General features: G+C 49.4%; 1 protein-coding gene across 1 annotated transcript; it reads left to right on the plus strand.

Moving 5' to 3' along the window:
* Positions 1 to 251: 251 nt before the first annotated feature.
* On the plus strand, positions 252 to 15,781 carry gtf2a2 (general transcription factor IIA, 2). Its single transcript, XM_078429853.1, has 4 exons — positions 252 to 356; positions 1,421 to 1,525; positions 5,500 to 5,626; positions 15,509 to 15,781. The coding sequence occupies exons 1-4, from the start codon at positions 285 to 287 to the stop codon at positions 15,532 to 15,534; spliced, it is 330 nt and encodes a 109-aa protein (XP_078285979.1). The 5' UTR covers positions 252 to 284; the 3' UTR covers positions 15,535 to 15,781.
* The last annotated feature ends 10,282 nt before the right edge of the window (positions 15,782 to 26,063 follow it).

Below are 26,063 nucleotides of genomic sequence, written 5' to 3' on the forward strand. Positions count from 1 at the left end.
GGGAGGAAACCGAAGATCTCGGAGAAAACCCACGCAGGTCACGGGGAGAACGTACAAACTCCGTACAGACGGCGGCCGTGGTTGGGATCGAACCCGGGTCTCCGGCTGTGAGGCGGGGACTCTCCCGCCGCGCCACCGTGACCGCGCGCGCGCGACTGCGCAGTGCAGCCGCCGGCGGTTGGGCGGCGGTTGGCCGGGCACGGCGCGTGCGCAGTGTTGCCGGACACGGCGCGTGCGCAGTGTTGCCGGACACGGCGCGTGCGCAGTGTTGCCGGGCCGCGGCCATGGCGTACCAGCTGTACCGCAACACCACGCTGGGCAACAGCCTGCAGGAGAGCCTGGACGAGCTCATACAGGTACGGGTACCGCGACCGGGCCGGGGCACACCCCACCCCACCCCACCCCACCCGTGGGGGGAAGCGACACCGACTTCAGCCTCGGCCCCGACACTGGGGCGACGACGCCAGCTCACAACAGGCCTGGTCTGCGCGCCGCCTCTCCCCCCCCCGCCCCCGCCCCAACAACAACCTCACCCCCCCCACAACCTCACACCCCCCCCCCCACAACCTCACACCCCCCCCCCACAACCTCACACCCCCCCACAACAGCCTCACAACAACAGGCTAACCACAACCTCACACAACAACAACAACCTCACCCCCCCAACAACCTCACCCCCCCAACAACCTCACCCCCCCAACAACCTCACCCCCCCAACAGCCTCACCCCCCCCAACAGCCTCACCCCCCACAACCTCACCCCCCCAACAACAACCTCACACACCCCCAACAACAACCTCACACAACCTCGCACCCCCCCACACCCCTCTCTCCCCCCCCCCACACCCCTCTCTCCCCCCCCCACACCCCTCTCTCTCCCCCCCCCCACACCCCTCTCTCTCCCCCCCACACCCCTCCCCCCCCCACACCCCTCTCCCCCCCCACACCCCTCTCTCCCCCCACACCCCTCTCTCCCCCCACACCCCTCTCTCCCCCCACACCCCTCTCTCCCCCCACACCCCTCTCTCCCCCCACACCCCTCTCTCCCCCCACACCCCTCTCTCCCCCCCCCACACCCCTCTCTCCCCCCCCCACACCCCTCTCTCCCCCCCACACACCCCTCTCTCCCCCCCACACCCCTCTCTCCCCCCCACACCCCTCTCCCCCCCAAAACCCCTCTCCCCTCCCAAAACCCCTCTCCCCTCCCAAAACCCCTCTCCCCCCAAAACCCCCCTCCCAAAACCCATCTCCCCCCCAAAACCCCTCTCTCCCCTAAAACCCCCTCTCCCCTCCCCCAAAACCCCTCTCTCCCCACAACTGCCCCTCTCGCCTCCCACACATTCACAAGGAGACTGTTGTACCCTCCTTTGATTGTAATCAATTCCACTCGCATGAGTTGATTTTTTCTACTCTCTCTTTAGTCTCAACAGATCACTCCTCAGTTGGCACTGCAAGTCCTGCTACAGTTTGACAAAGCGATCAATAATGCCTTGGCTCAGAGAGTACGCAATCGAGTCAACTTCAGGGTGAGATCATTTGTCGTTCTTCCAGTGCTTGGGCATCAAAATATTTCTTTGGTCTTGTTCTACCAACAAAAACACTGACTTCAGTCGGTAACACTGAGCTCCTCCTGCTCCATATCCCCACCCCATCAACTAGATGTCGTGGGCTACTCTTATCATCATGGACGCCATTCTGTTCTCATGAACATAGACCTGTAGGGCAGCGCAGCGGTAGAGCTGCCGTCTTACAGCACCAATGACCCAGGTTTGATCCTGACTATGGGTACTGTCTGTACAGAGTTTTAAGAACAAACACAAATGTAGTTGTTGCTCAGAAGCCCCTCATCCCCGGGATGAGTGGCGACGAGGAGGGAAATTTCACTTGTATTTCTTTCTTATTTCGCTGTGTTCGAGGGAGTCGGGGCCGGGGAAGAGAGTGGAGGAGCGGCGCAGATCTCACTGGCTCTGGGAGAGAGAGAGGGAGGGGGGGAGGGAGCAGCCCCCGCAAGTGGCGGCGCTCCTTCACCGGACCCTCTGACACCCTTCCCCCGCTCCCGCTCTCTCCCGCTGCTCCCTCTACCACAAAATTTGAGGAAGGATATTCTTGCTATTGAGGGCGTGCAGCGTAGGTTCACTAGGTTAATTCCCGGAATGGCGGGACTGTCGTATGTTGAAAGACTGGAGCGGCTAGGCTTGTATACACTGGAATTTAGAAGGATGAGAGGGGATCTTATTGAAACATATAAGATTATTAAGGGGTTGGTCACGCTAGAGGCAGGAAACATGTTCCCAATGTTGGGGGAGTCCACAACTAGGGGCCAACTAGGGGCTTAAACTAAGAATAAGGGGTAGGCCATTTAGAACGGAGATGAGGAAATACTTATTCAGTTAGAGAGTTGTAAATCTGTGGAATTCTCTGCCTCAGAAGGCAGTGGAGGCCAATTCTCTGAATGCTTTCAAGAGAGAGCTAGATAGATCTCTTAAGGATAGCGGAGTCAGGGGGTATGGGGAGAAGGCAGGAACGGGGTACTGATTGAGAATGATCAGCCATGATCACATTGAATGGTGGTGCTGGCTCGAAGGGCCGAATGGCCTACTCCTGCACCTATTGTCTATTGACTCTCCCCCCCATCCCCTCTCTCTCTGCCCCGGGTGAGCTGCGGTGGCGAGGAGGGAGGTTTCCTTGGGCTTGGTGTTTGCGAGGGGGCGCTGCGATGCGATCTCTCGCCTTGTCCCGGCTCTTGGTCGGTGGTGATCCGCTCTCCGATGAACCTTCGCCAGCAGCTTCTGCCTCCAGTCCCCGCCCCCTAAGAGCTTGCTGCCGGCCGGATGTGGCCCGCGGGCTATAGTTTGGAGATCTCTGTCTTAGACTAAAGTACCGATAAAACCTGTATATTTTTTCAAAGCACAAAGCGCTGGAGCATCTCAGCAGGTCAGGCAGCATCTCTGGAGGACAGGGATAGGTGACCTTTTGGGTCAGAACCCTTCTTCAGACTGATTGTAGTAGGGAGGGGAGAAAGCTGGAACAGAGTTGTGGGACAATTGATGGGTGGATACAGGTGAGGGGTTTTGATCAGCAGATGGAGGTTTTTTGTTGTTTAGCTTACCATCATCTGTTCTTGATCTCTCTGCTTTAATACCCTTTTCATTTCACTTTTATCCTTCTTGTAAAGGTTTATTATTGGCATTTCAGTGCTTTTCTAATGTTGAGCTCTTCGTTTCTCATAAAAGTTTCAATTTTTGCCAAATTCTATCTCAGTACTCGGGCATCTGGATAAAGATGTCTCGATTTTGCAGCCCCCCCCAACCTGACTATATTGCCTTGAGAACTCTGGACCACATGAATCTCTCCCTTAGTCACATTCCCATTCCTCCTCCCACATTACTCTGAGACATTTTCAAGTTATCTTTTCCAATTTAGATGTGCTTAATTACTTCAGGTATAATTGGCTTTTCCGTGTGATCCTTTCCTCCCGTTTCAATTTTTTGCTCACAGCACCAGAGACCTATGTTTAACCCTGACCTTAGATGATCGCTGTCTGGAGTTTGCACGTTCTCCCTTTGTCCGTGAGGGTTTCCTTCTATGTCCCAGTAGTATTAATAGATTAATTGACCTCTGTAAATTTCCACATGTACTGAGTGGACGGGAAAGTGGGCTAACATAAGACTTATGTGAACGGGGATTGATGGTCAGTGTTGTCCGAAGGGTCTGTTGACATTGTTCCTTTGCATAACTGTCATTATCTCCTTAACTGATATTCCTATTCTTTGTATCCCCTCTATCCGTGTCTGAATCAAAACTGTGGCTGGAAACTTGCCGAATAGTGAACGGCCTGGTTAGAGTGGGTGTGTGGAGGATGTTTCCACTAATGGGGGAGTCTAGGACCAGAAGCCATAGCCTCAGAATAAAAGGACGTACCTTTCGAACGGAGATGAGGAGGAATTTCTTTATACAGAGGGTGGTGAATCTTTGCTATTCATTGTCACAGAAGTCAATAGACAATAGGTGAAGGAGTAGGCCATTCGGCTCTTCGAACCAGCACCACCATTCAATGTGATCATGGCTGATCATTCTCAATCAGTACCCCGTTCCTGCCTTCTCCCCATACCCCCTGACTCCGCTATCTTTAAGAGCTCTATCTAGCTCTCTCTTGAATGCATTCAGAGAATTGGCCTCCACTGCCTTCTGAGGCAGAGAATTCCACAGATGGATATTTTTACATGGAGATTGACAGATTCTTGGTTAGTAAGGGTGCCAGAGGTTATGAGGAGAAGGCAGGAGATTGGGTTTGAGGGGGAAAGATGGATCAGCCATGATTGAATAGCGGAGTGTACTTGATGGGCCGAATGGCCCAATTCTGTTCCGAGAACTTATAAACATGAACATTGCACTGCCCTCCCTGTCCTCCTTTAAACCATATGATATGAGTAATGACTAAAATTTACGTTGTCTTTCTGGGTTTTTGTATTGTTGGCCTATTCCTGATGCTTGTTTGGTTATGTAATGCTGAGCACAGCTCAGTTGCCTTTTGTCGATTTTTCCAACCTTTGTCCTCCTTTACAAACTCCCATTTTCTGCCTTCCATTTCCAGTTCTACAGTTAACCCGCTGTATTTATGTTCAGTCTCCCCAACCTGCCAGGCTAGTTCAGATGCAGTGGAAGTGTGCAGAGTGCAGTAGGATATTAGAAGGCAAAGGGGTGGAGTGTCACAGGTGGGGGATGTGAAGGGAGATGTCCGTTTGCAGGATGGGAAGGGGATTGTGAGGCTTGAATTCTGCACAGCTGGGGTAAGTGTTAAGCAAAGATACTAGAGGAGCAAGATGAACCACTCCGTTGAAATCGCCTATACTGAGGTGTAGTACGCAAAGGAGCGTAACGTCCGCCATTTTAGTAAGCAAAACCCGCCATTCGCTATGCCTCTCGTAGTGTAATCAGTATTTTGGGGGAACAGTACGTGTGATGATACCATAAAAATGCAGAATTATATATCACCTATCAATTCACAGATTTTTATTCTTTTTCTTTAAAAATGTTTCTGCAAGTTTCTGCCTACTAAAATGGCGCCATGACATACTACGGTTTTTAGGGTCGAGTGGTCTATTTTGCTCTGCTCTATTATCTTTGGTGTCAATGTTCGGCCTTTTTAGTTTAGTTACAGAGATACAGTGCAGAAACAAGCCCTTTGGCCCATTGAGCCCCTGCCGACCAGCGATCGCCGTACACTAGCACTCCTACACACAGAACCCATAGTCAGGATCGAACCGGGGTCTCTGGCGCTGTAAGGCAGCAGCTCCATCGCTGTGCCGCCCCAGCCTATTTCAGGGAATCTTGAAATGGGTGCATTTGATCGCTGCTCTAGCCTAAACTTGGAGATAGATGTTGACCTGCGATCTCTTGTAACTGTAAACGTTTTTGCTGTGTTATCTTTCAAATTAAAATGATTGACGGTTTATAATCTTAATTAGTGAATTGTTTCATGGTTTTGCTTATTTTAAAGGGCTCTCTGAATACGTACAGATTCTGCGATAACGTGTGGACATTTGTCCTCAATGATGTGGAGTTCCGAGAGGTCACTGAACTAGTGAAAGTCGATAAAGTGAAGATTGTAGCCTGCGATGGCAAAAGTGAGTTGGGGTTTGACGACTAAGCCTTGTGTGGTCTGAATATTTCAGTATTAGTAACTGTCTTTTTATCTTGCATTAACTAAGACTTAATACTACATAATAAAACACACAGCACTGGAATAACTCAGTGGGTCAGGCAGCATCTCTGGAGGGCATGGCCAGGCAATGTTTTTGGTTGGGACCCTTCTTCAGACTGATTGGAGGGAAGAAAGCTTTCAAAGAGGTGTGGGCAGGACAAAGCCTAGCAAGTGATAGGTGGATACAGGTGAGGGGGGGGGTTGATTGGAAGATGGGTGAAAAAACAGGAGGTATTAAACAGACAAAAGATGTATCAGATAACTCCAAAGACGTACAGGTATGTAGGTTAATTGGCTGGGTAAATGTAAAAATTGTCCCTAGTGGGTGTAGGATAGTGTTAATGTACGGGGATCGCCGGGCGGCACGGACTTGGAGGGCCGAAAAGGCCTGTTTCCGGCTGTATATATATGATATGATATGATAAGAGTGAAGTGTGCAGCCGGAGGGAGGGACATAGGTGGAAGAGGACAGGAGAAAGTGGAGGTGGGATAGTGAGAGGAACGGGTGCAGTAATGGAAAGAGAGGGGAGGACCAAAGGAGTGGGGTTACCTAAAATTGGCAAAATCAGTGGGTGGCACGGTGGGGCAGCGGTGGAGTTTGCACCTTGCAGCGCCAGAGACCTGGGTACGAATCTGACCACGGGTGCTGTCTGTACGGAATTTGTACGTTCTCCCTGTGACCGCGTGGTACTCAGGTTTCCTCCCACACTCCAAAGACGTGCAGGTTTGTTGGTTATTTGTCTTCAATAAAAATTGGAAATAGTCCCTAGTGTGTAGGATAGTGCTAGTGTACGGAGATCGCTGGTCGGCACGGACTCGGTGGGCCAAAGGGCCTGTGGCTGCGTTGTATGTCTAAATTCAATGTTCATACCATTGGGTTGTTAGTTACCCTGAGGTGATACAGACAGGTAACGTTTTGGGTCACTCCAGCGCTTTGTGTTTTTTATTTGTCAACCAGCACCTGCAGTTTCTTTTGTCCCTACTTAATACCAATCTTTTTTTTTGTGGTTTTTAAATTCAGTTAGATGTTTTTTTAGTTTGCAGCTCTAGAAATTTAATTTTAATATGGAATATCTGTATTTGCCTGAAAGGATAACGGTTCTGGAGTAACTCAGCGGGTCAGGCAGCACCTTCTTCAGACTGATGTTAGGGGAGGGGGTGGTCTCCAAATTTGAGGAAGGACATTCTTGCTATTGAGGGAGTGCAGTGTAGGTTCACTGGGTTAATTCCTAGAATGGCGGGATTGTCGTATGTTGAAAGACTGGAGCGACTCGGCATATACACTGGAATTTAGAAGGATGAGAGGGTATCTTATTGAAACATATAAGATTATTAAGGGATTGGACACGCTAGAGGCAGGAAACATGTTCCCAATGTTGGGGGGGAGGGGGGGGGGGGGTCCAGAACCAGGGGCCACAGTTTAAGAATAAGAGGTAGGCCATTTAGAACGGAGATGAGGAAAAACCTTTTCACTCAGAGAGTTGTAAATCTGTGGAATTCTCTGCCTCAGAAGGCAGTGGAGGCCAATTCTCTGGATACTTTCAAGAGAGAGTTAGATAGAGCTCTTAAAGATAGCGGAGTCTGGGGGTATGGGGAGAAGGCAGGAACGGGGTACTGAATGAGAATGATTAGCCATGATCACATTGAACGGCGGTGCTGGCTCGAAGGGCCGAATGGCCTACTCCTGCACCTATTGTCTATTGTCTACCTTCGATTTTAACCAGCATCTGCAGTTTTTTCCTTACACTGGATAGCGGTTCTGTTTTAATTGCTAGCCATGGTAACCATGTCACTGTACGGCTATTGAGAAGGGTCAGTGAATGCAGAGCTGTAGCTGGTGAAGAGGTGAACACCACAAGTATTCATTGTTTTAACTGAGTACAGGCCCTCCACGGAATTGCCTGGTAACAAATCACCCAGATTATTGTCCATTATCCTTTCTCTATGATTTTCAAATCCCTTTTCTTTATCCAATCTGCCTCTTAGTCCCTTTATAAGTGATCTTTTAACTCTAGAAGTGATCAGAGGGATCGGACACAGTGCAGACAAATAACCCAATGTGGATTGGCATAAAAAATGGATTTCCCACTGAATCACACTATTAAGGCAATGCACGGCTGCTGTACCCCTGCCTCATCATACAGCTCTCGATTTGTTTCTCCTGTGCTCTGCTATAAAATCCCTCTCCTAATCTTGTATAAAACATTTTTGGCTTCAAGTAATATTGTTCTATCTACCCAATCTGTTTTCTTTAAATGCTATTTTACTATGATCCAGTCACGATTCCTGGACATTAGCTATATATCCTGTTATGGAGCCATCAGCAAATGACCCTCCCAGAGGTGTTTTGGTTTAGTTTAGAGATACAGGCCCTTCGGCCCACCGAGTCCACACCGACCAGTGATCGCCGCACATTAACACTATCCTATTTACATTTATACCAAGCCAATTAACCTACAAAGACACGTTTTTGTAGTGTGGGAGGAAAACAGAGGTCACTGAGAAAACCCACGCAGCTCACAGGGAGAACGTACAAACTCCGTACAAACAGCACCTGTAGTCAGGATGGAGCCTGGGTCTCTGGCGCTTCAAGGCAGCAACTCTACCGCTGCACCACCGTGCCGTTCTTTGCTTCGGGTCTACCCCACTCCTCTTCAAACACCAAAGGTGTCCGCTCTGCAGAATTAGGCCATTTGACATGGAATCGTTTTCTAGCTCCTAGTTGAGCTATCTTGTTAGTCTGGTTTTACTTGTTTGTTTTTTTCCCCACAGCCATGCAAATCATACTCCAAAAAAAAGCGCAAAGTGCTGGAGTAATTCAGCAGGCAACATCTGTGGAGGACAAGTTTAGGTGACGTTTCGGGTTGTGATCCTTCTTTAGAGAAGGGCCCCGTCCCGATACGTCACCTATACATGTCCTCCAGAGGAGCTGCTTGACTCGCTGAGTTACTCCGGCATTTGTCTTGTTTTGTAAACCAGCATCTGCAGTTCCTTGTGTCTACAAATCATTTTCCAATCAAACCTTGCAACTGAAATCCTTCATCCACAGAATCATTCAAGTGTACTCTTCCCGCACCCTCTTGGAATTTTGTTCTTCCTAGATTGTGATGTCCAGAATTCTTTTTAGTTTAGTTTAGAGGTACAATGCAGAAACAGGCCCTTAGGCCCACTGAGTCCGCACCGGCCAGTGGGAAAGGGTGAGAAAAGATTCAGAGGATATTGGCAGGACTCGAGGGCCTGAACTATAGAAAGAGGTTGAGCAGGCTAGGACTATATTCCATTGAGCGCAGGAGGATGAGGGGTGATCTTACAGAGGTGTATAAGATCATGAGAGGGTAAATGCACCTCTATGCAGAATTGGTTTAAGGTGAGTGGGGAAAGATAGAAATGTGCGAGGGGCAACTTGTTTTAAACAAAGGGTGGTAGGTATAAGGAACGAGCTGCCAGAGGAGTGGTTGGGGCACATACCATCACAAGGTTTAAGAAACATTTAGGCAGGTACATGGATGGGATCGGCTTTGAGGAATCCGGGCCAAAACCAGACAGGTAGAACTAGTCTAGATGGGCCAGTATGGGCAAGTTGGGCCAAAGGGCCTGTTTCCACACTGTAGGACTCAATGGCTTTCACTGCAGGTGCTGGTTTAACACATAAAGCAATCTGCTGGAATAACTCAGTGGGTCAGGCAGCATCTCTGGAGAACGTGGATTGGCAACGTTTTGGGTTGGGACCCTTCTTCAGCCTGATTGTGATCGAGGGGAGAAAGTTGGAAAAGAGGTGGGGATGAGACAAAGAGCAAGTGATAGGTGGATAGAGATGAGCGTGGGTTGATTGGCAGACAGGTGGACAAAGACTGCAGATGAAAAGGAAACAAAGGGGTGTCAGGAGAGGAGAGGAAAGGGAGAGTGAAACAGCGGTAGAGTTGCTGCCTCACAGCGCCAGAGACCCATGTTCCATCCTGACTACAGGTGCTGACTGTACAGTGTTTGTACGTTCTCCCTGTGACCTGCGTGGGCTTTCTCCGTGCTCCGATTTCCTCCCACACTCCAAAAACATACAGGTTTGTAGGTTAATTGACTTTGGGGAAAATTGTAAATTGTCCCTAGTGTGTGTAGGATTGTGCTAGTGTACGGGGTGATCGCTGGTCGGCACGGATTCAGTGGGCCGAAGGGCCTGTTTCCGCACTATCTCTCTAAAGTCTAAAGCATGAACGTCAGATAAGGGGAGAAGCTGATCAATGGGCAGCAGTGAGGTAGGATCTTGACCTGAAAGAACAATTGTGATCAGTGTGGGTGTCAAATGGGATAAAATAATACTGGATTAAACGGTTAACAGGCTCGCTAATTGTAATACAATCTGTGAGTGTTAATCAAGTAATAAGAGATGCCGATGGCAAATGCAATCATGAGGGACTTCAATCTTCACAGAGACGAGGCAAATCCTGTTGGCAATAGTAATGTGGAGATGTTTGGGGCATTGCTTTTTGGAGCAATGTTACTCGAGCAACTAGGGAACAGGCCATCTCTGACTGTTTCTTGTGTAATGAAGCTGGGATAATTATCCGTGTGGTAAATGACACTCTGGGGTGAAGGCAAACGAGCAAATGTTCTGTTTAGTTCAAGAGAAAGGCAGTTCGATAGGACTGGGTGGTTATGTAGATATCAGGGATACATCGACCGGGATAGATGGGGAAATTAGATAAAATAATTTACTTCCGCTGCTACCCCTGGCAGTGCAATCCAGACCAAACTGTTGCTGCATTGTAAAGATTTCCCTTCAAGTCACCTTTCGTTCGCACGCCACCTCTGGGTGCCATTTAAAGAAACTTCAGACTTTCCAACAAGTGTGCATTCCACCAGGGAGAAATCTGCACAAGAAAGGCGATCCATTTGTGGCTAATTAAGGTTAAAGACCTTCTAACATCAAAAGAAGTGTACAACAGTATTAGGAAGAGCAGCAAGTTTGTGCATTGCCAGAGTTTTTTGGAATCAATTACCAGAAAACTGCTTAGAGGGAGAAGTGAGAGTGAATTAGTATGGATACAGTATATATAAAAAGAATCGAGGAGTTTCAACAACGATGTAAACAGAGATAGATCAAAATGAGATGTGGATTCTAAAGAATGAATTTCATGAGGAATATATAAGATTATTAAGGGGTTGGACACGTTAGAGGCAGGAAACATGTTCCCAATGTTGGGGGAGTCCAGAACAAGGGGCCTCAGTTTAAGACTACGGGGTAGGCCATTTAGAACAGAGATGAGGGAAAAACTTTTTCAGTCAGAGAGTTGTCAATCTGTGGAATTCTCTGCCTCAGAAGGCAGTGGAGGCCAGTTCTCTGAATGCATTCAAGAGAGAGCTAGATAGAGCTCTTAAGGATAGCGGAGTCAGGGGGTATGGGGAGAAGGCAGGAACGGGGTACTGATTGAGAATGATCAGCCATGATCACATTGAATGGTGGTGCTGGCTCGAAGGGCCGAATGGCCTCCTCCTGTGTCTATTGAATTATACTGGGAGCTAAAGGGCTGAAGTAAGAGTCCAAGTACCTGCCCAAATGCCACTTAGAGGTAGGGTTGCCAACTGTCCCGTATTAACCGGGACATCCCGTATTTTGGGCTAAATTGGTTTGTCCCGTACGGGACTGCCCTTGTCCCATATTGGGCCCGTGGGCCGGGAGGCGGGTTGCTATACAACCTCCGTTGGGCGAACACACTCCATTGCCCTAATGGAGGTAGCAACCTGCCTCCTGGCCCGGGCGGCCGCCATTTGTGGAGCGTGAGCACGTGGCCGCTGGCTGGGTGAGGTCACGTGGGGCGCGGGGCGGTGACGTCACCTTGTCCCGTATTGGGGAGTGAGATAGTTGGCAACGCTACTTAGAGGTGATAGTTGGGTCAGTGTCTGACAGCTCAATCCAGATAAACATTCTTTGTGTGAGAAACTTACTCTTCAGATCACCTTTAAATTGGTCTCCTGATCTTAAATAGTCGTGGAGTCATGCAGCACAGAAACTCGTCCATGCCGACCGAGATTCCCTATCTAAGTCTGAAGAAGGGTCTCGACCCCGAAACGTTACCCATTCCTTCTCTCCAGAGATGCTGCCTGACCCGCTGAGTTACTCCAGCATTTTGTGTCTCCCTTCTATCTAAGCTAGTTCCGTTTGCCTGCCTTTGGCCCGTATCGTTCTAATATATTTACTATGCATGCGCTTGTCCAAATGTCTACACAAAATATTAAAAGTATTAACAACGTAATGAGGTTATGGGGAGAAGGCAGGAGAATGGGGTTAGGAGGGAGAGATAGATCAGCCGTGATTAAATAGCAGAGTAGATTTGATGGGTCGAATGGCCTAATTCTACTCCTATCACTTACGAAGTTATGAAAATATTTTGTATCTGTCTTCAGAACAGAAGACCCTTTCTCAGAATATGGGTTGTCTCTGGGTTGGGACTGGGTTACGTCCGTGAACTGGAAGCTGAACGGTTCGCAAGTTACTAACACAGCCATGTTCTAACTAGCCAAGTTCGCACGCAGCAGAAAATAGCTGCAGCCCCGCGAAAACTACCAGATCCGTTCCACCGGTCTCCCAACACCTCGCTCCGCAGTACAGCATGTACACAGGCTGGGCATTGGTAGCCTGTACCCTCCCAACAGCTTGCCACTCGGCTAACGTCCAAACCCACACCCACCCTGAACAGATTCCCTGGTGACAAGGAGGTTGTAACCTGAGTACTCAGTGCAGGAGGTTTTAGTTTTCAGTTTTAGAGATAAAGGGTGGAAACAGGCCCACTGGGTCCGCGCCGACCAGCGATCCCCGCACATTAACGCTACCCTACACACACACACACTAGGGACAATTTACATTTCTACCAAGCCAATTAACCTGCACAACTACGTCTTTGAAGTATGGGAGGAAACCAAAAATCTTGGAGAAAACCCAGACGATCATGGGGAGAAGGTACAAACTGGGTACGGACAGCCCCTAGCCGGGATGGAGCCCGTGTGTCTGGCGCTGTAAGTGATGTAAGGCAGCAACTCTACCGCTGCGCCACTGTGCTGCCCCAGCTCTTGGTTGCAAGTCCCACAGTTTCATTGGACAGCTGATATAACACAGCTCCAGACCGTACCTGCTGCCAAGTGACTTAAAGTGCTAACAATTAAATATTCTATTGTAAACGTTTAAAAATGACAGGCACATGCATTTTTAATAACTATAATAATGTGTAAGATGCTGGTTTACACCGAAGATAGGCACAAAATGTTGGATTAACAGCGGGTCAGGCAGCATCTCTGGAGAAAAGGAACAGGTGATGTTTTGGTTCACAACCCTTATATGGTCACAAGTGATAGGAACAGAATTAGGCCATTCGGCCCATCAAGACTACTCTGCCATTCAAACATGGCTGATCTATCTCTCCCTCCTAATCCCATTCTCCTGCCTTCTCCCCATAACCCCTGACACCCGTACTAATCTTCTTCAGATTGAGAGTCAGGGGAGAGGGAAATTAGGGATAGGAAGAGATACCACGGACAAATGAATGAAAGGTACGCAAAAAGACAAATCAAAGCCAGCAACGATGATCAACCAAAACCCTGTGTCCCTTGCAGCCCACCCTTCCAATTGAATTAGAATTAATTGAACGTGTGTAGGGGTCACTAAACTGGTGTGTGTTTGCTCAGCTCTGAGCTCCTTGGACTCGAGAGAGCAGTGGTTAATGGTACAGCAGTGGTAAGTTGTGCAGCAGTGCTCAGTGGTACAGCAGTGCTCAGTGGTACAGCAGTGCTCAGTGGTACAGCAGTGGTACAGCAGTGCTCAGTGGTACAGCAGTGCTCAGTGGTACAGCAGTGCTCAGTGGTACAGCAGTGCTCAGTGGTACAGCAGTGCTCAGTGGTACAGCAGTGCGCAGTGGTACAGCAGTGCTCAGTTGTACAGTGCTCAGTGGTACAGCAGTGCTCAGTGGTACAGCAGTGCTCAGTGGTACAGCAGTGCTCAGTGGTACAGCAGTGCTCAGTGGTACAGCAGTGCTCAGTGGTACAGCAGTGCTCAGTGGTACAGCAGTGCCCAGTGGTACAGCAGTGCCCAGTGGTACAGCAGTGCTCAGTGGTACAGCAGTGCTCAGTGGTACAGCAGTGCTCAGTGGTACAGCAGTGCTCAGTTGTACAGCAGTGCCCAGTGGTACAGCAGTGCCCAGTGGTACAGCAGCGCTCAGTGGTCTAGCAGCGCTCAGTGGTCTAGCAGCGCCCAGTGGTACAGCAGTGCTCGGTTGTACAGCAGTGCTCGGTTGTCCAGCAGTGCTCGGTTATCCAGCAGTTGTCAGTGGTACAGCAGTGCTCAGTGGTACAGCAGTGCTCAGTTGTGCTGAGTGGTACAGCAGTGGTCAGTTGTGCTGAGTGGTACAGCAGTGCTCAGTCGTACAGCATCTACCTGTGCATCATCCATTCCCTGCATATCCAGACGCCGATCCAACAGCCCCTTAATTGCCGCTAACATATCTGCCTGAACCACCACCTCCGGCACCACGTTCCACCACCTCTGCTTTTTAAATAATTGTCAGGCACATCTCCTTTAAACATTACCCCTCGCACTTTAAAGCTGTGGAGAATAGGAGCTAAACTTCCAAGTGTCCCATTACTTAACTGTTGATTAGTACGGGTGTCAGAGGTTATGGGGAGAAGGCAGGAGAATGGGGTTAGGAGGGAGAGATAGATCAGCCATGATTGAATGGTGAAGTAGACTTGATGGGCCGAATGGCCTAATTCTACTCCTATTCCTTCTGACCATAGGAGGCTAATTGATTAGGGTACGATATTAGATTAGACGTAGATGCGTCTGCAGGCATTGGGGTAGATGGATATGATGGTTAAAAGCAAGTCTTCAAAATATCTGGTGTTTTGTACCTCAGCTGATTTGTAAAGCCCAGGAGAACCTTGTGGAATTGACTAAAACATGAGGCGGCCAAGAATGAGATGACCTCAGCTTGAGTTGCTACTTGTGTCTTCACCACTGATATCAGATATAACTGAGGACATTGTGGGAAACTAGAGGGGAAATTGCAGTTTGAAATTTACGGTGTATAAAATCATGAGAGGAACAGATCGGGTAGATACACAGATTCTCTTGCCCAGAGTAGAGGACCAGAGGACATAGGTTTAAGGTGAAGGGGAAAAGATCTAATAGGAATCTGAGGGGTAACTATTTCACACAAAGGGTGGTGGGTGTATGGAACAAGCTGCCAGAGGAGGTAGTTGAGGCTGGGACTATCCCAATGTTTAAGAAACAGTTGGACATGTACATGGATAGGACAGGTTTGGAGGGATATGGACCAAACGCAGGTGGGTGGGACTAGTGTAGCTGGGACATGTTGGCTGGTGTGGGCAAGTTGGACGAAGGGCCTGTTTCCACATTGTACCCTCTATGACTTTATGTAATATCACATTGTGGGGAAATGTGTCTTAGTGGCACAGCGGGTGGAGCTGCTGCTTTGGTGCCAGGGACCCAGGTGTGATCCTGACCTTGGGTGGCATCTGTGTGGAGTTCGCACGTTCTCCCTGTGACCACATGGGTTTCCTCCGGGTGCTCCGGTCTCCCCCCACATCCCAAAGACATGCGGGGTTGTAGGTTAATTGTCCTCTGTAAATTGCCCCTATTGTGTAGGGAGTGGATGAGAAAGTGGGATAACATAGAACTACTGAGAGCGGGTAATTGATGGTCGGCATGGACTCGGTGGGCCTGTTTCCCTGCTGGATCTTTCAATCAATCAATCAATCAATGAAAAACCCTAATGTGAGTCTTTCTTTACTTTTGTTGCAGACACTGGTTCGAATGCTACAGAGTGATCCATGACTGAATGAGGGCCTATCATTCAAGCAACATCTAGCCCGGACGTATAGTGAATGAATCTGGTGCTTAGACAGCAGTTTGCTGATCTCTGCTTCATCCAACATGGAACAAATAATGGGGCTTAAATGTATCCCTAGGATGTACAATATCCGTGAGAATATTACTTTTTATAGACAGCCTACCTTTTTTACGTTTGAAAGTTGAATCTGTAATAAAGTCTTACGTAATCGTTTTTTTGGCTCACCCTGTGCGAGTCTTGGTCTTTATTCAGAAGGGAGAGGAATGGTTATCCTTGGTAGATGTGTACGATCAGGGTGCCCAGAGCTGGGAAGAATGGGAATCTCCCTCCCAAGAACACTTGGCTCTGGATTAAGATGGATTAGGATGCATAGTCCATCTCTGACCTCCCACCATCGAAGGGTTTTATCCGAGTCGCTGCCTCAAAAAGGCAGCCAGCATCATCAGAGACCCACACCACCCTGCCACACACTCATATCACCACTACCATCGGGAAGAAGGTACAGGAGCCTGAAAACTAACGTCCAGGTTCAGGAACAGCTTCTTCCCAACAGCCATCAGGTTATTAAACACTACAACCTCAAATAAGCTCTGAACTACAATAGACTATTATTATTTACAGTGTACTATGTCTACATATTCGGTTGTGCTGCAGCAAGTAAGAATTTCATTGTTCTATCTGGGACATATAACAATAAAACACTCTTGACTCTTGGATGCAGGAGATGTGAGGGTAATGGTGTGTTATGGGGCATGACCATCATTCACAGATCACTATTGATCTGGTCTTGGTGTCATCTCCACCTTTCTGTGTGTGTTCCCCATCACCGTGAATTATCCTGTCGCCGCGGAGTCTATCGTAGCTGTGGAAAAGAAAGCACACCAACACCTCGACTTCCTGTGAAGGCTTAGGAAGTTCGGCATGTCCCCAACAACTCTCTCCAACGTCTGCAGATGTGCCGTAGAAAGCATTTTATCGGGATGCACCACAGCTTGGTTTGGGAACAGCTCCATCCAAGACCGCAAGAAACTGCAGAGAATTGTGGAAGCAGCCCAGACCATCACACAAACCAACCTCCCTTCCATTAACTCCATTTTATACCTCACGCTGCCTCGGCATGGCCAGCAGCATAATCAAAGACCAATCGCACCCCGGCCACTCCCTCTTCTCCCCTCTCCCATCAGGAAAAAGGTATAGAAATGTGAAAACGCACATGTCCAGATTCAGGGACAGTTTCTTCCCAGCTGTTATCCAGCAACTGAACCATCCCACCACAACCAGAGAGCAGTCCTGAGCAAGTATCTACCTCATTGGAGACACTCGGACTTGATTAGAGTTTTTTCTTGCACTAAGCGTTCTTCTCGTTATTCCCCTTAGAATGTATTTAGTTTAGTTTAGAGATACAGCGCGGAAACAGGCCAGATCAAGCCACGATGGCGCAGCGGCAGAGTTTGCTGCCTTACAGCGAACGCAGCGCTGGAGACCCGGGTTCCTACCAACTACGGGCGCTGTCTGTACATAGTTTGTACGTTCTCCCCGTGACCTGCGTGGGTTTTCTCCGAGATCTTCGATTTCCTCCCACACTCCAAAGATGTGCAGGTTTGTAGGTTAAAAGGCTTGATTAATGTAAAAAATGCCCCTAGTGGGTGCTGGATAGGGTTAATATGCGGGGATTGCTGGTCGGCACGGACCCAGTGGGCCGAAGGGCCTGATTCCGCGTGGTATCTCTAAACTAAACTAAAAAAACTATCCTAGTGCAAAAAGTCTGAAGATCTTAGTGCAACCAAGGCAGGATTGTATAATTGATTAGATTTGTACAGGATTGATTAGTATGGGTGTCAGGGGTTATGGGGAGAAGGCAGGAGAATGGGGTTAGGGGAGAGAGATAGATCAGCCATGATTGGATGGCAGAGTAGACTTGATGGGCCAAATGGCCTCATTCAGCTCCTATCACTTATGAATTTATGAAAAAACAAAATCAGCTTGAGAGTGCTGCTGCCTAAACACACAAACTCTGGATAAAAATGATGCTGGAAATCTGATGTTGCAAAAAGGCCATGAGAATAAATACAGCGGTAAATTAGATATTGTTTTAAAGAAAGAATAGGGCAGCGCATTAAATTTTGCCAGCTGTAAGGAGAGAAAGGGAAGGAAAATAAAGTGGCAGAACTGATTAAAGAAGGTATTATTACAGTGGAGAGAGAGAGAGAGTGAGAGAGAGAGTCCTTGTGTGACCAAGGGCAGAATCCATCAGTTTAATGATAAGTTAATTAAACAACAGGCCACCAAGTAGGGAAAGGAAACAGAGCAGCAAATCTGCAGGGAAATTACCGAGGACTTGTGGTAATGGAGGAACCTTCAACTCTTCCCATTCTGATTGGGATGTTATTGAAGGAACATAGAAACATAGAAAATTAGGTGCAGGAGAAGGCCCTTCGAGCCAGCACCGCCATTCAATATGATCATGGCTGTTCATCAAAAATCAGTACCCCGTTCCTGCTTTTTCTCCACATCCTTTAGCCCGAAGAGCTAAATCTAACTCTCTCTTGAAAACATCCAGTGAATTGGCCTCCTGTGGCAGAGAATTCCACAGATTCACAACTCTCTGGATGAAAACGTTTTTGCTCATCTCAGTCCAAAATGGCCGACCCCTTATTCTTAAACTGTGTGACCCCTGGTTCTGGACTCCCCCAACATGGGGAACATTTTTCCTGCATCTAGTCTGTCCAATCCTTAAAGAATTTTATATGTTTCTATAAGATCAAAGGAGGGGGGGGGGGTGGGGGGTGGATTCTGAACAATGTTAGGAGAGCTTTCGTGGTCAGCAAATAACTCCATTGAGGAATTGCTTGACTGGATGGTTGGATCGACTGGGCTTGTATTCACTGGAATTTAGAAGGAGGAGAGGGAATTCTATAGAAACATATAAAATTCTTAAGGGACTGGACAGGTTAGATGCAGGAAAAATGTTCCCGATGTTGGGGGAGTCCAGAATCAGGGGTCACAGTTTAAGAATAAGGGGGAGGCCATTTAGGACTGAGATGAAGAAACATTTTTTCACCCAGAGAGTTGTGAATCTGTGGAATTCTCTGCCACAGAAGGCAGTGGGGGCCAATTCACTGGATGTATTCAAGAGAGAGTTGGATTTAGATCTTAGGGCTAAGGGAATCAAGGGATATGAGGAGAAAGCAGGAACGGGGTACTAATTGTGGATGATCAGCCATGATCACATTGAATGGCAGTGCTGGCTCGAAGGCCGAATGGCCTACTCCTGTACCTGTTCTCTATGTTTCTATGTTTCTAAGCTATCTGATCAAGTGTCCAGGCCTACAGTGTCCGGGCATACAACGCTGACCGGGCCTAATACGGGACAAACCAATTTAGCCCAAAATACGGGATGTCCCGGCTAATACAGGACAGTTGGCAACCCTAGGTACCACACCCAGGCTTGTCCGGGCTGGAGGCTGCCAGGACTGATGGGGGACTGAAGGCACAGGCTCCACATCTTATCACCGCGGCAACAGCAAAGGTCATAAGTGATAGGAGCAGAATTAGGCCATTCAGCCCATCAAGTCTAATCCGCCATTCAGGGCGGCACGGTAGCGCAGCGGTAGAGTTGCTGCTTTACAGCGAATGCAGCGCCGGAGACTCAGGTTCGATCCTGACTACGGGTGCTGCACTGTAAGGAGTTTGTACGTTCTCCCCGTGACCTGCGTGGGTTTTCTCCGAGATCTTCGGTTTCCTCCCACACTCCAAAGACGTACAGGTATGTAGGTTAATTGGCTGGGTAAATGTTAAAAAAATTTTTTGTCCCTAGTGGGTGTAGGATAGTGTTAATGTACGGGGATCACTGGGCGGCACGGACTTGGAGGGCCGAAAAGGCCTGTTTCCGGCTGTATATATATGATATGACATGATATGATCTCTCCCTCCTAACCCCATTCTCCTGCCTTCTCCTCATATTAAAGTGGTGAATCTGTGGAATTCTTTGCCACAGAAGGCTGTGGAGGCCAAGTCAGTGGATATTTTTAAGGCAAAGATAGATAGGTTCTTGATTAGTACGGGTGTCAGGGGTTATGGGGAGAAGGCAGGAGAATGGGGTTAGGAGGGAGAGATAGATCAGCCATGATTGAATGGTGGAGTAGACTTGATGGGCCGAATGGCATAATCCTGCTCCTATTCCTTATGACCTTATGATAACCCCTGACCCCTGTACTAATCAAGAATCTATCTATCTCTGCTTTAAATCTATCCACTGACTTGGCTTCCACAGCCGTCTGTGGCAAAGAATTCCACAGATTCACCACCCTCTGACTGAAGAAATTCCTCCTCGTTCCTCAAGGAACGTCCTTTAATTCTGAGGCTCTCTGGTCCTGGACTAGTGAAGGCCACAGCTTGAGAGCAAGTCTGCAGTGAGGTATCTCTGCAACCACTGTCATGGTTCCCAATTGGTGTGTGTAACCAGAAGTATTTATTTATCAGACATGAGTGTTCTTAAAGAGAGTTTGGTGGCTGCACGGTGGCGCAGCGGTAGAGTTGCTGCCTCACAGCGCCAGAGACCCGGGTTCGATCCCGACTACGGGTGCTGTCTGTACGGAGTTTGTACGTTCTCCCCGTGACCGCGTGGGTTTTCTCCAGGTGCCCCGGTTTCCTCCCGCGCTCCAAAGGCTTGTAGCATAATTGGTTTCGGTAAAAATTGTCCCCTGGGATAGAACTAATGTACCGGGATCGCTGGTCGGTGTGGACTGGGTGTGGACTGGGTGTGGACTGGGTGTGGACTGGGTGTGGACTGGGTGTGCCGTAGGGCCTGTTTCCACGCTGAGTCACTAATGCTAAAGCCAGAGACGAGATGTATGTACGGGACAGTATACGGGCGTATGCTGACAACTAGACAGAAAGAACCTGCTCGGACCACTTTGTGGTGCAGCGGGTGGAGCTGCTGCCTCACAGCGCCAGGGACCCAGGTTCGATCCCGACCTCCGGTGCTATCTGTGCGGAGTTTGCACGTTTTCTCCCTGGGACTGTGTGGGTTTCCTCTGGGTGCTCCGGTTTCCTCCTATATCCCGTTGACTTGCGGGTTTGAGGCTGAACCGGCCCCCCCGTAGATTCTCCCTCGTGCGTAGCAAGTGGATGTGATAACATAGAACCGGTGTGAATGGGTCGGCATGGGCCCGCTGGGCCGAAGGGCCTGTCACCATGCTGGATCTCTAAGCAAAGCTATATGAACAAAGCACGGGGAGGAAAGGTCACATCTTCGAGCTGCTGAGAGCACAGCTGTAGACAGATAGCATCCATAACCATTAGTGTGACCTTGCAGAAACAGTGCAGAGATGCTAAAGTGCTAGGAGCTGCCATTAACAAAGGGAGTATAAGACAAGAAGGAAAATATGAACGAGCAACATTATGATTAGTTTTAATTGTAGTTTTAGAGATACAGCTTGGAAACAGGCCCTTCAGCCCACCGAGTCCGTGCCGACCAGCGATCCCCACACACGAACACTATCCTACACACAGAGAACAGGCCCTTCAGCCCACCAAGTCCGTGCCGACCAGCGATCCCCACACACGAACACTATCCTACACACAGAGAACAGGCCCTTCAGCCCACCAAGTCCGCGCCGACCAGCGATCCCCGCACACTAACACTATCCTACACACAGGGAACAGGCCCTTCAGCCCACACTGACCAGCGACCATCCCGTACGCTAGCACTGTCCTCCAAACTAGGGACAATTTACAATTTTTCACCAAAGCCAATTATGCTACAAACTTGTATGCCTTTGGAGTAAACCGGAGCACCCGGAGAAAACCCACGTGGTCACGGGGAGAACGTACAAACTCCGCACAGACAGCATCCGTAGTCAGGATGGAACCCGGGTCTCTGGCGCTGTGAGGCGGCAGCTCTTGGAGAAGATCTCGGAGAAAACCCACGCGGGTCACGGGGAGAACGTACAAACTCCGCACAGACAGCGCCCGTAGTCAGGATGGAACCGGGTCTCTGGCGCTGTGAGGCAGCAACTCTACCGCTGCACCACCACGAACACTCTTTTAATAACACTCTTGTCTGATAAAGAACGATTGATTTTGTTTGTTTGTCCAGTCCCAGGATGAAAGACAACTAGAAATGATTGACTTCAGAGTCGTGTCAGTAAGATCGAAGGCTTCTTGTAGAAAGCTGAAGGAAAGGTCGCGAAAAAGGGAGGGCAGTCCGGGATACCGGAAACAACAATCGGAACAACACTCGCAAGAAGAAAGACCCTGAGTTTGAAGCTGAGAAAAATACTGCCCTCAGAGGCACCAGAGATGTCCTCATTCGTCAGGAAACGGGGCTTCCCCTCTTCCATTATAGATGAGGCTTTCACTAGGGTCTCTTCTACATCCCGCAGCTCCGCTCTTGCTCCCCCACCCCCATTCGCAACAAGGACAGAATCCCCCTCGTTCTCACCTTCCACCCCACCAGCCAGCGGATCCAACATATCATCCACCAACATTTCCGTCACCTACAACGGGACCCCACCACCCCATATCTTCCCATCTCCTCCCCTCTCTGCGTTCCGCAGAGACCGTTCCCTCCGTAACTCCCTGTTCCACTCGTCCCTTCCTACCCAAACCACCCCATCCCCGGGCACTTTCCCCTACAACCGCACGAGATGCAACACCTGTCCCTTTACCTCCCCCCTCAACTCCATCCAAGGACCCAAACAGTCTTTCCAGGTGAGACAAATGTTCACCTGCACCTCCTCCAACCTCATCTATTGTATCCGCTGCTCTAGATGTCAACTTCTTTACATCGGCGAGACCAAGCGCAGGCTCGGCGATCGTTTCGCTCAACACCTTCGCTCAGTCCGCATTAACCAACCTGATCTCCCGGTGGCTCAGCACTTCAACTCCCCCTCCCACTCCCAGTCTGACCTTTCTGTCATGGGCCTCCTCCAGTGCCATAGTGAGGCCCACCGGAAATTGGAGGAACAGCACCTCATATTTCGCCTGGGCAGCTTGCAGCCCAATGGTATGAACATTGACTTCTTCTCCAACTTTAGATAGTTCCTCTGTCCCTCTCTTCCCCTCCCCCTTCCCAGATCTCCCTCTATCTTCCTGTCTCCACCTATATCCTTCCTTTGTCCCGCCCCCCTGACATCCGTCTGAAGAAGGGTCTCGACCCGAAACGTCACCCATTCCTTCTCTCCTGAGATGCTGCCTGACCTGCTGAGTTACTCCAGCATTTTATGAATAAATACCTTCGATTTGTACCAGCATCTGCAGTTATTTTCTTACACCCTCCACCCAAAAGAGTGTTTAGTTTAATTTAGTCTGGAAATACAGCATTGAAACAGGCCCTTCGGCTCACCGAGTCCATGCCGACCATCGATCACGCGTTCACACTAGTTCCATGTTACCACACTTTCTCATCCACTCCCTGCACACCAGGGGCAATTTACAGGGGGCCGATTAACCCACAAACCCGCACGTCTTTGGGCTGTGGAAGGAACCTGGAGAAAACCCACGTGGTCACAGGGAGAACGTGCAAACTCCACACAGACAGCGCCCGAGCTCAGGGTGGAACCTGGGTCCCTGGCGCTGTGAGACAGCAGCACTACCAGCTGCAGCACTGTGCTGGGTCACTCGGGCAAGCATTTGAGACCAAGAGTATAAGAAAATAACTGCAGATGCTGGTACAAATCGATTTATTCACAAAATGCTGGAGTAACTCAGCAGGTCAGGCAGCATCTCGGGAGATATGGGTCTTGTGATTTAGTACAAGAAGCATTGAGCTAGGACAGTAAATCAATGTGAAGTTATTAGTAGGCAGTGCTTTGCACATAAGCTGATGTAAGTCAGTGGTAGAAACATAGAAACATAGAAACATAGAAAATAGGTGCAGGAGTAGGCCATTCGGCCCTTCGAGCCTGCACCGCCATTCAATATGATCATGGCTGATCATCCAACTCAGTAACCTGTACCTGCCTTCTCTCCATACCCCCTGATCCCTTTAGCCACAAGGGCCACATCTAACTCCCTCTTAAATATAGCCAATGAACTGGCCTCAACTACCTTCTGTGGCAGAGAATTCCACAGACTCACCACTCTCTGTGTGAAGAAATGTTTTCTCATCTCGGTCCTAAAAGACTTCCCCCTTATCCTTAAGCTGAGACCCCTTGTTCTGCACTTCCCAGGTAATAATGATTACGTCTACTAAACTTTGGTTTAGTGTCTTTCGTTCAACCTGTCAGTTGATACCCTATGGAAACATAGAAAAATAGGTGCAGGAGGAGGCCATTCAGCCCTTCCAGCCAGCACCACCATTCAATGTGATCATTGCTGATCATTCTCAATCAGTACCCCGTTCCTGCTTTTTCCCCATATCCCTTGATTCCGTTAGCCCTAAGATCTAAATTGAACTCTCTCTTGAAAACATCCAGTGAATTGGCCTCCACTGCCTTCTGTGGCAGAGAATTCCACAGATTCACAACTCTCTGGGTGAAAACGTTTTTCCTCATATCAGTCCTAAAATGGCCGACCTTTTATTCTTAAACTGTGACCCCTGGGTAACAGGGTCAACGTTGCATTGTCTCCCTAATTTTTTGTGTAGTTTTCAGCGCGGAAAAAGGCCCTTCCACCCACTGAGTCCGTGCCGTCCGGTGATCCCCGCACACGAGCAGTATACTGCATACTAGGGTCCATGTACAGGTTTTACCGAAGCCAATTAACCTACAAACCTGTACATCTTTGGAGTGTGGGAGGAAACCGGAGCACCCGGAGAAAACCCACGCAGGTCACGGGGAGAACGTACAAAACTCCGTACCGACAGCACCCGTAGTCAGGATCGAACTCATGTCTCTGGCGCTGAGAGGCAGCAACTCTACCGCTGCGCCACCGTGGGTCTCCACTAGTTTCTTTCTTCCCTCTCTAATACCAAAGGGCATCGTGGAGAAGGGAGAGGAAGCCAGACGCTTCCGTTGACAAGAAAGGTGAGGAGTTTCCCTCTCTCCCTCCCTCCCTCCCTCCCTCCCTCCCTCTCCACTCTCCCTCTCCCCTCCCTCTTCCCCTTCCCCCTCCCTCTCCCTCACTCCCTACCTCTCCCCTCCCTCTCTCTCCATCCCTTTCCCCTCCCTCTCACCCTCTCCTCCCCCTCTCCCTCCCTCTCTCTCTCCCCTTCTCAACTCCCTCTCTCTCCCTTTCTCACCCGCTCCCCTCCCTCCCTCTCCACTCCCTCTCTCTTTCTCCCCCTCTCCCCTCCCTCCCTCTCTCTCCCTCCCTCTCCATCCCCCATCCCTCTCTTTCTCTCCCTCTCCCCTCCCTCTTCCCCTTTCCCCTCCCTCTCCCTTCCCTCTCCCTTTCTCTCTCTCTCCCTCTTCCTTCTCTCCTCTCTCTCCCCTCCCTCCCCTCCTCCCTCCCTCTCCCTCCCGCTCCCCACTCCCCTCCCCCTCTCACCCCCTCTCCCCCCCTCTCCCTCCCTCTCCCTCCCTCTCCCTCCCTCTCCTCTCCTCCCCTCCTCCCTCTCCCCCTCTCTCCCCCCCTCTCCCCTCCCTCCATGTGCTCCTGGCCTGACCTCCTTCGTCCACCTGCGCGCTTTTCTCTGCTTTTCTCTGCCCCTCGATTAAAAGTCAACTTGTTGTTTGTGTCTTATCTGGGATTTTATTAAATCCTTCTGAACCTTTTGCCAAATGAGATTCTGCTCGGTGAGAAAGCCTGAAGCACATCTTTGAAATCTTCTCCTGGAATTGGCTATTTCTGAGGATTATACGTGGCCATTTGCCCACCGGCCTCCCGGCAGGGCAGCAAATGTTGTAGGTTTACTGCCCGACCAGAGCTCCAGCAGAAATACCATCTCCAACACGCCTCGCTAATTGCTTTGCCATTATTTGTCAAGCAGGCGCAGATGTGTGGAGACAGAGTCAAGGGCTCTCCTGACCATGGCTGCCCTCTCTGAGGAAGCACTGCTAAAGCCCCAGTTTATTACACGACAGACCCAAAGACAAACCAATCATGGCTTCAGGGAAACAGAGAGGAACAATGTATTGGGGTGGCGCAGCGGTAGAGTTGCTGCCTTACAGCGCCGGAGACCCGGGTTCGATCCCGACCACGGGCGCTGTCTGTACGGAGTTTGTACGTTCTCCCCGTGACCTGCGTGGGTTTCCTCCGAGATCTTCGGTTCCCTCCCACACTCCAAAGACGTGCAGGTTTGTGGGTTAATTGGCTTGGTAAATGTAAAAATTGTCCCTCGTGGGTGTAGGATAGTGTTAATGTGTGGGGATCGCTGGTCGGCGCGGACCCGGTGGGCCGAAGGGCCTGTTTCTGCGCTGTATCTCTAAACTAAACTAAACTAAACTAAACTAAACTAAACTAAACTAAACTAAACTAAACTAAACTAAAAAGGTGCTAAACACTTTAATTCCCCTTCCCATTCCCACACAAACCTTTCTGTCCTAGGTCCCCTCCATTGTCAGAGTGAAACTAAACGCAAATTGGAGGAACAGCATCTCATATTTCACTTGGGCAGCTTAC

This window comes from Rhinoraja longicauda, chromosome 38 (assembly GCF_053455715.1).
Source record: "Rhinoraja longicauda isolate Sanriku21f chromosome 38, sRhiLon1.1, whole genome shotgun sequence".
In the NCBI taxonomy this organism is placed as follows: Eukaryota; Metazoa; Chordata; class Chondrichthyes; order Rajiformes; family Arhynchobatidae; genus Rhinoraja; species Rhinoraja longicauda.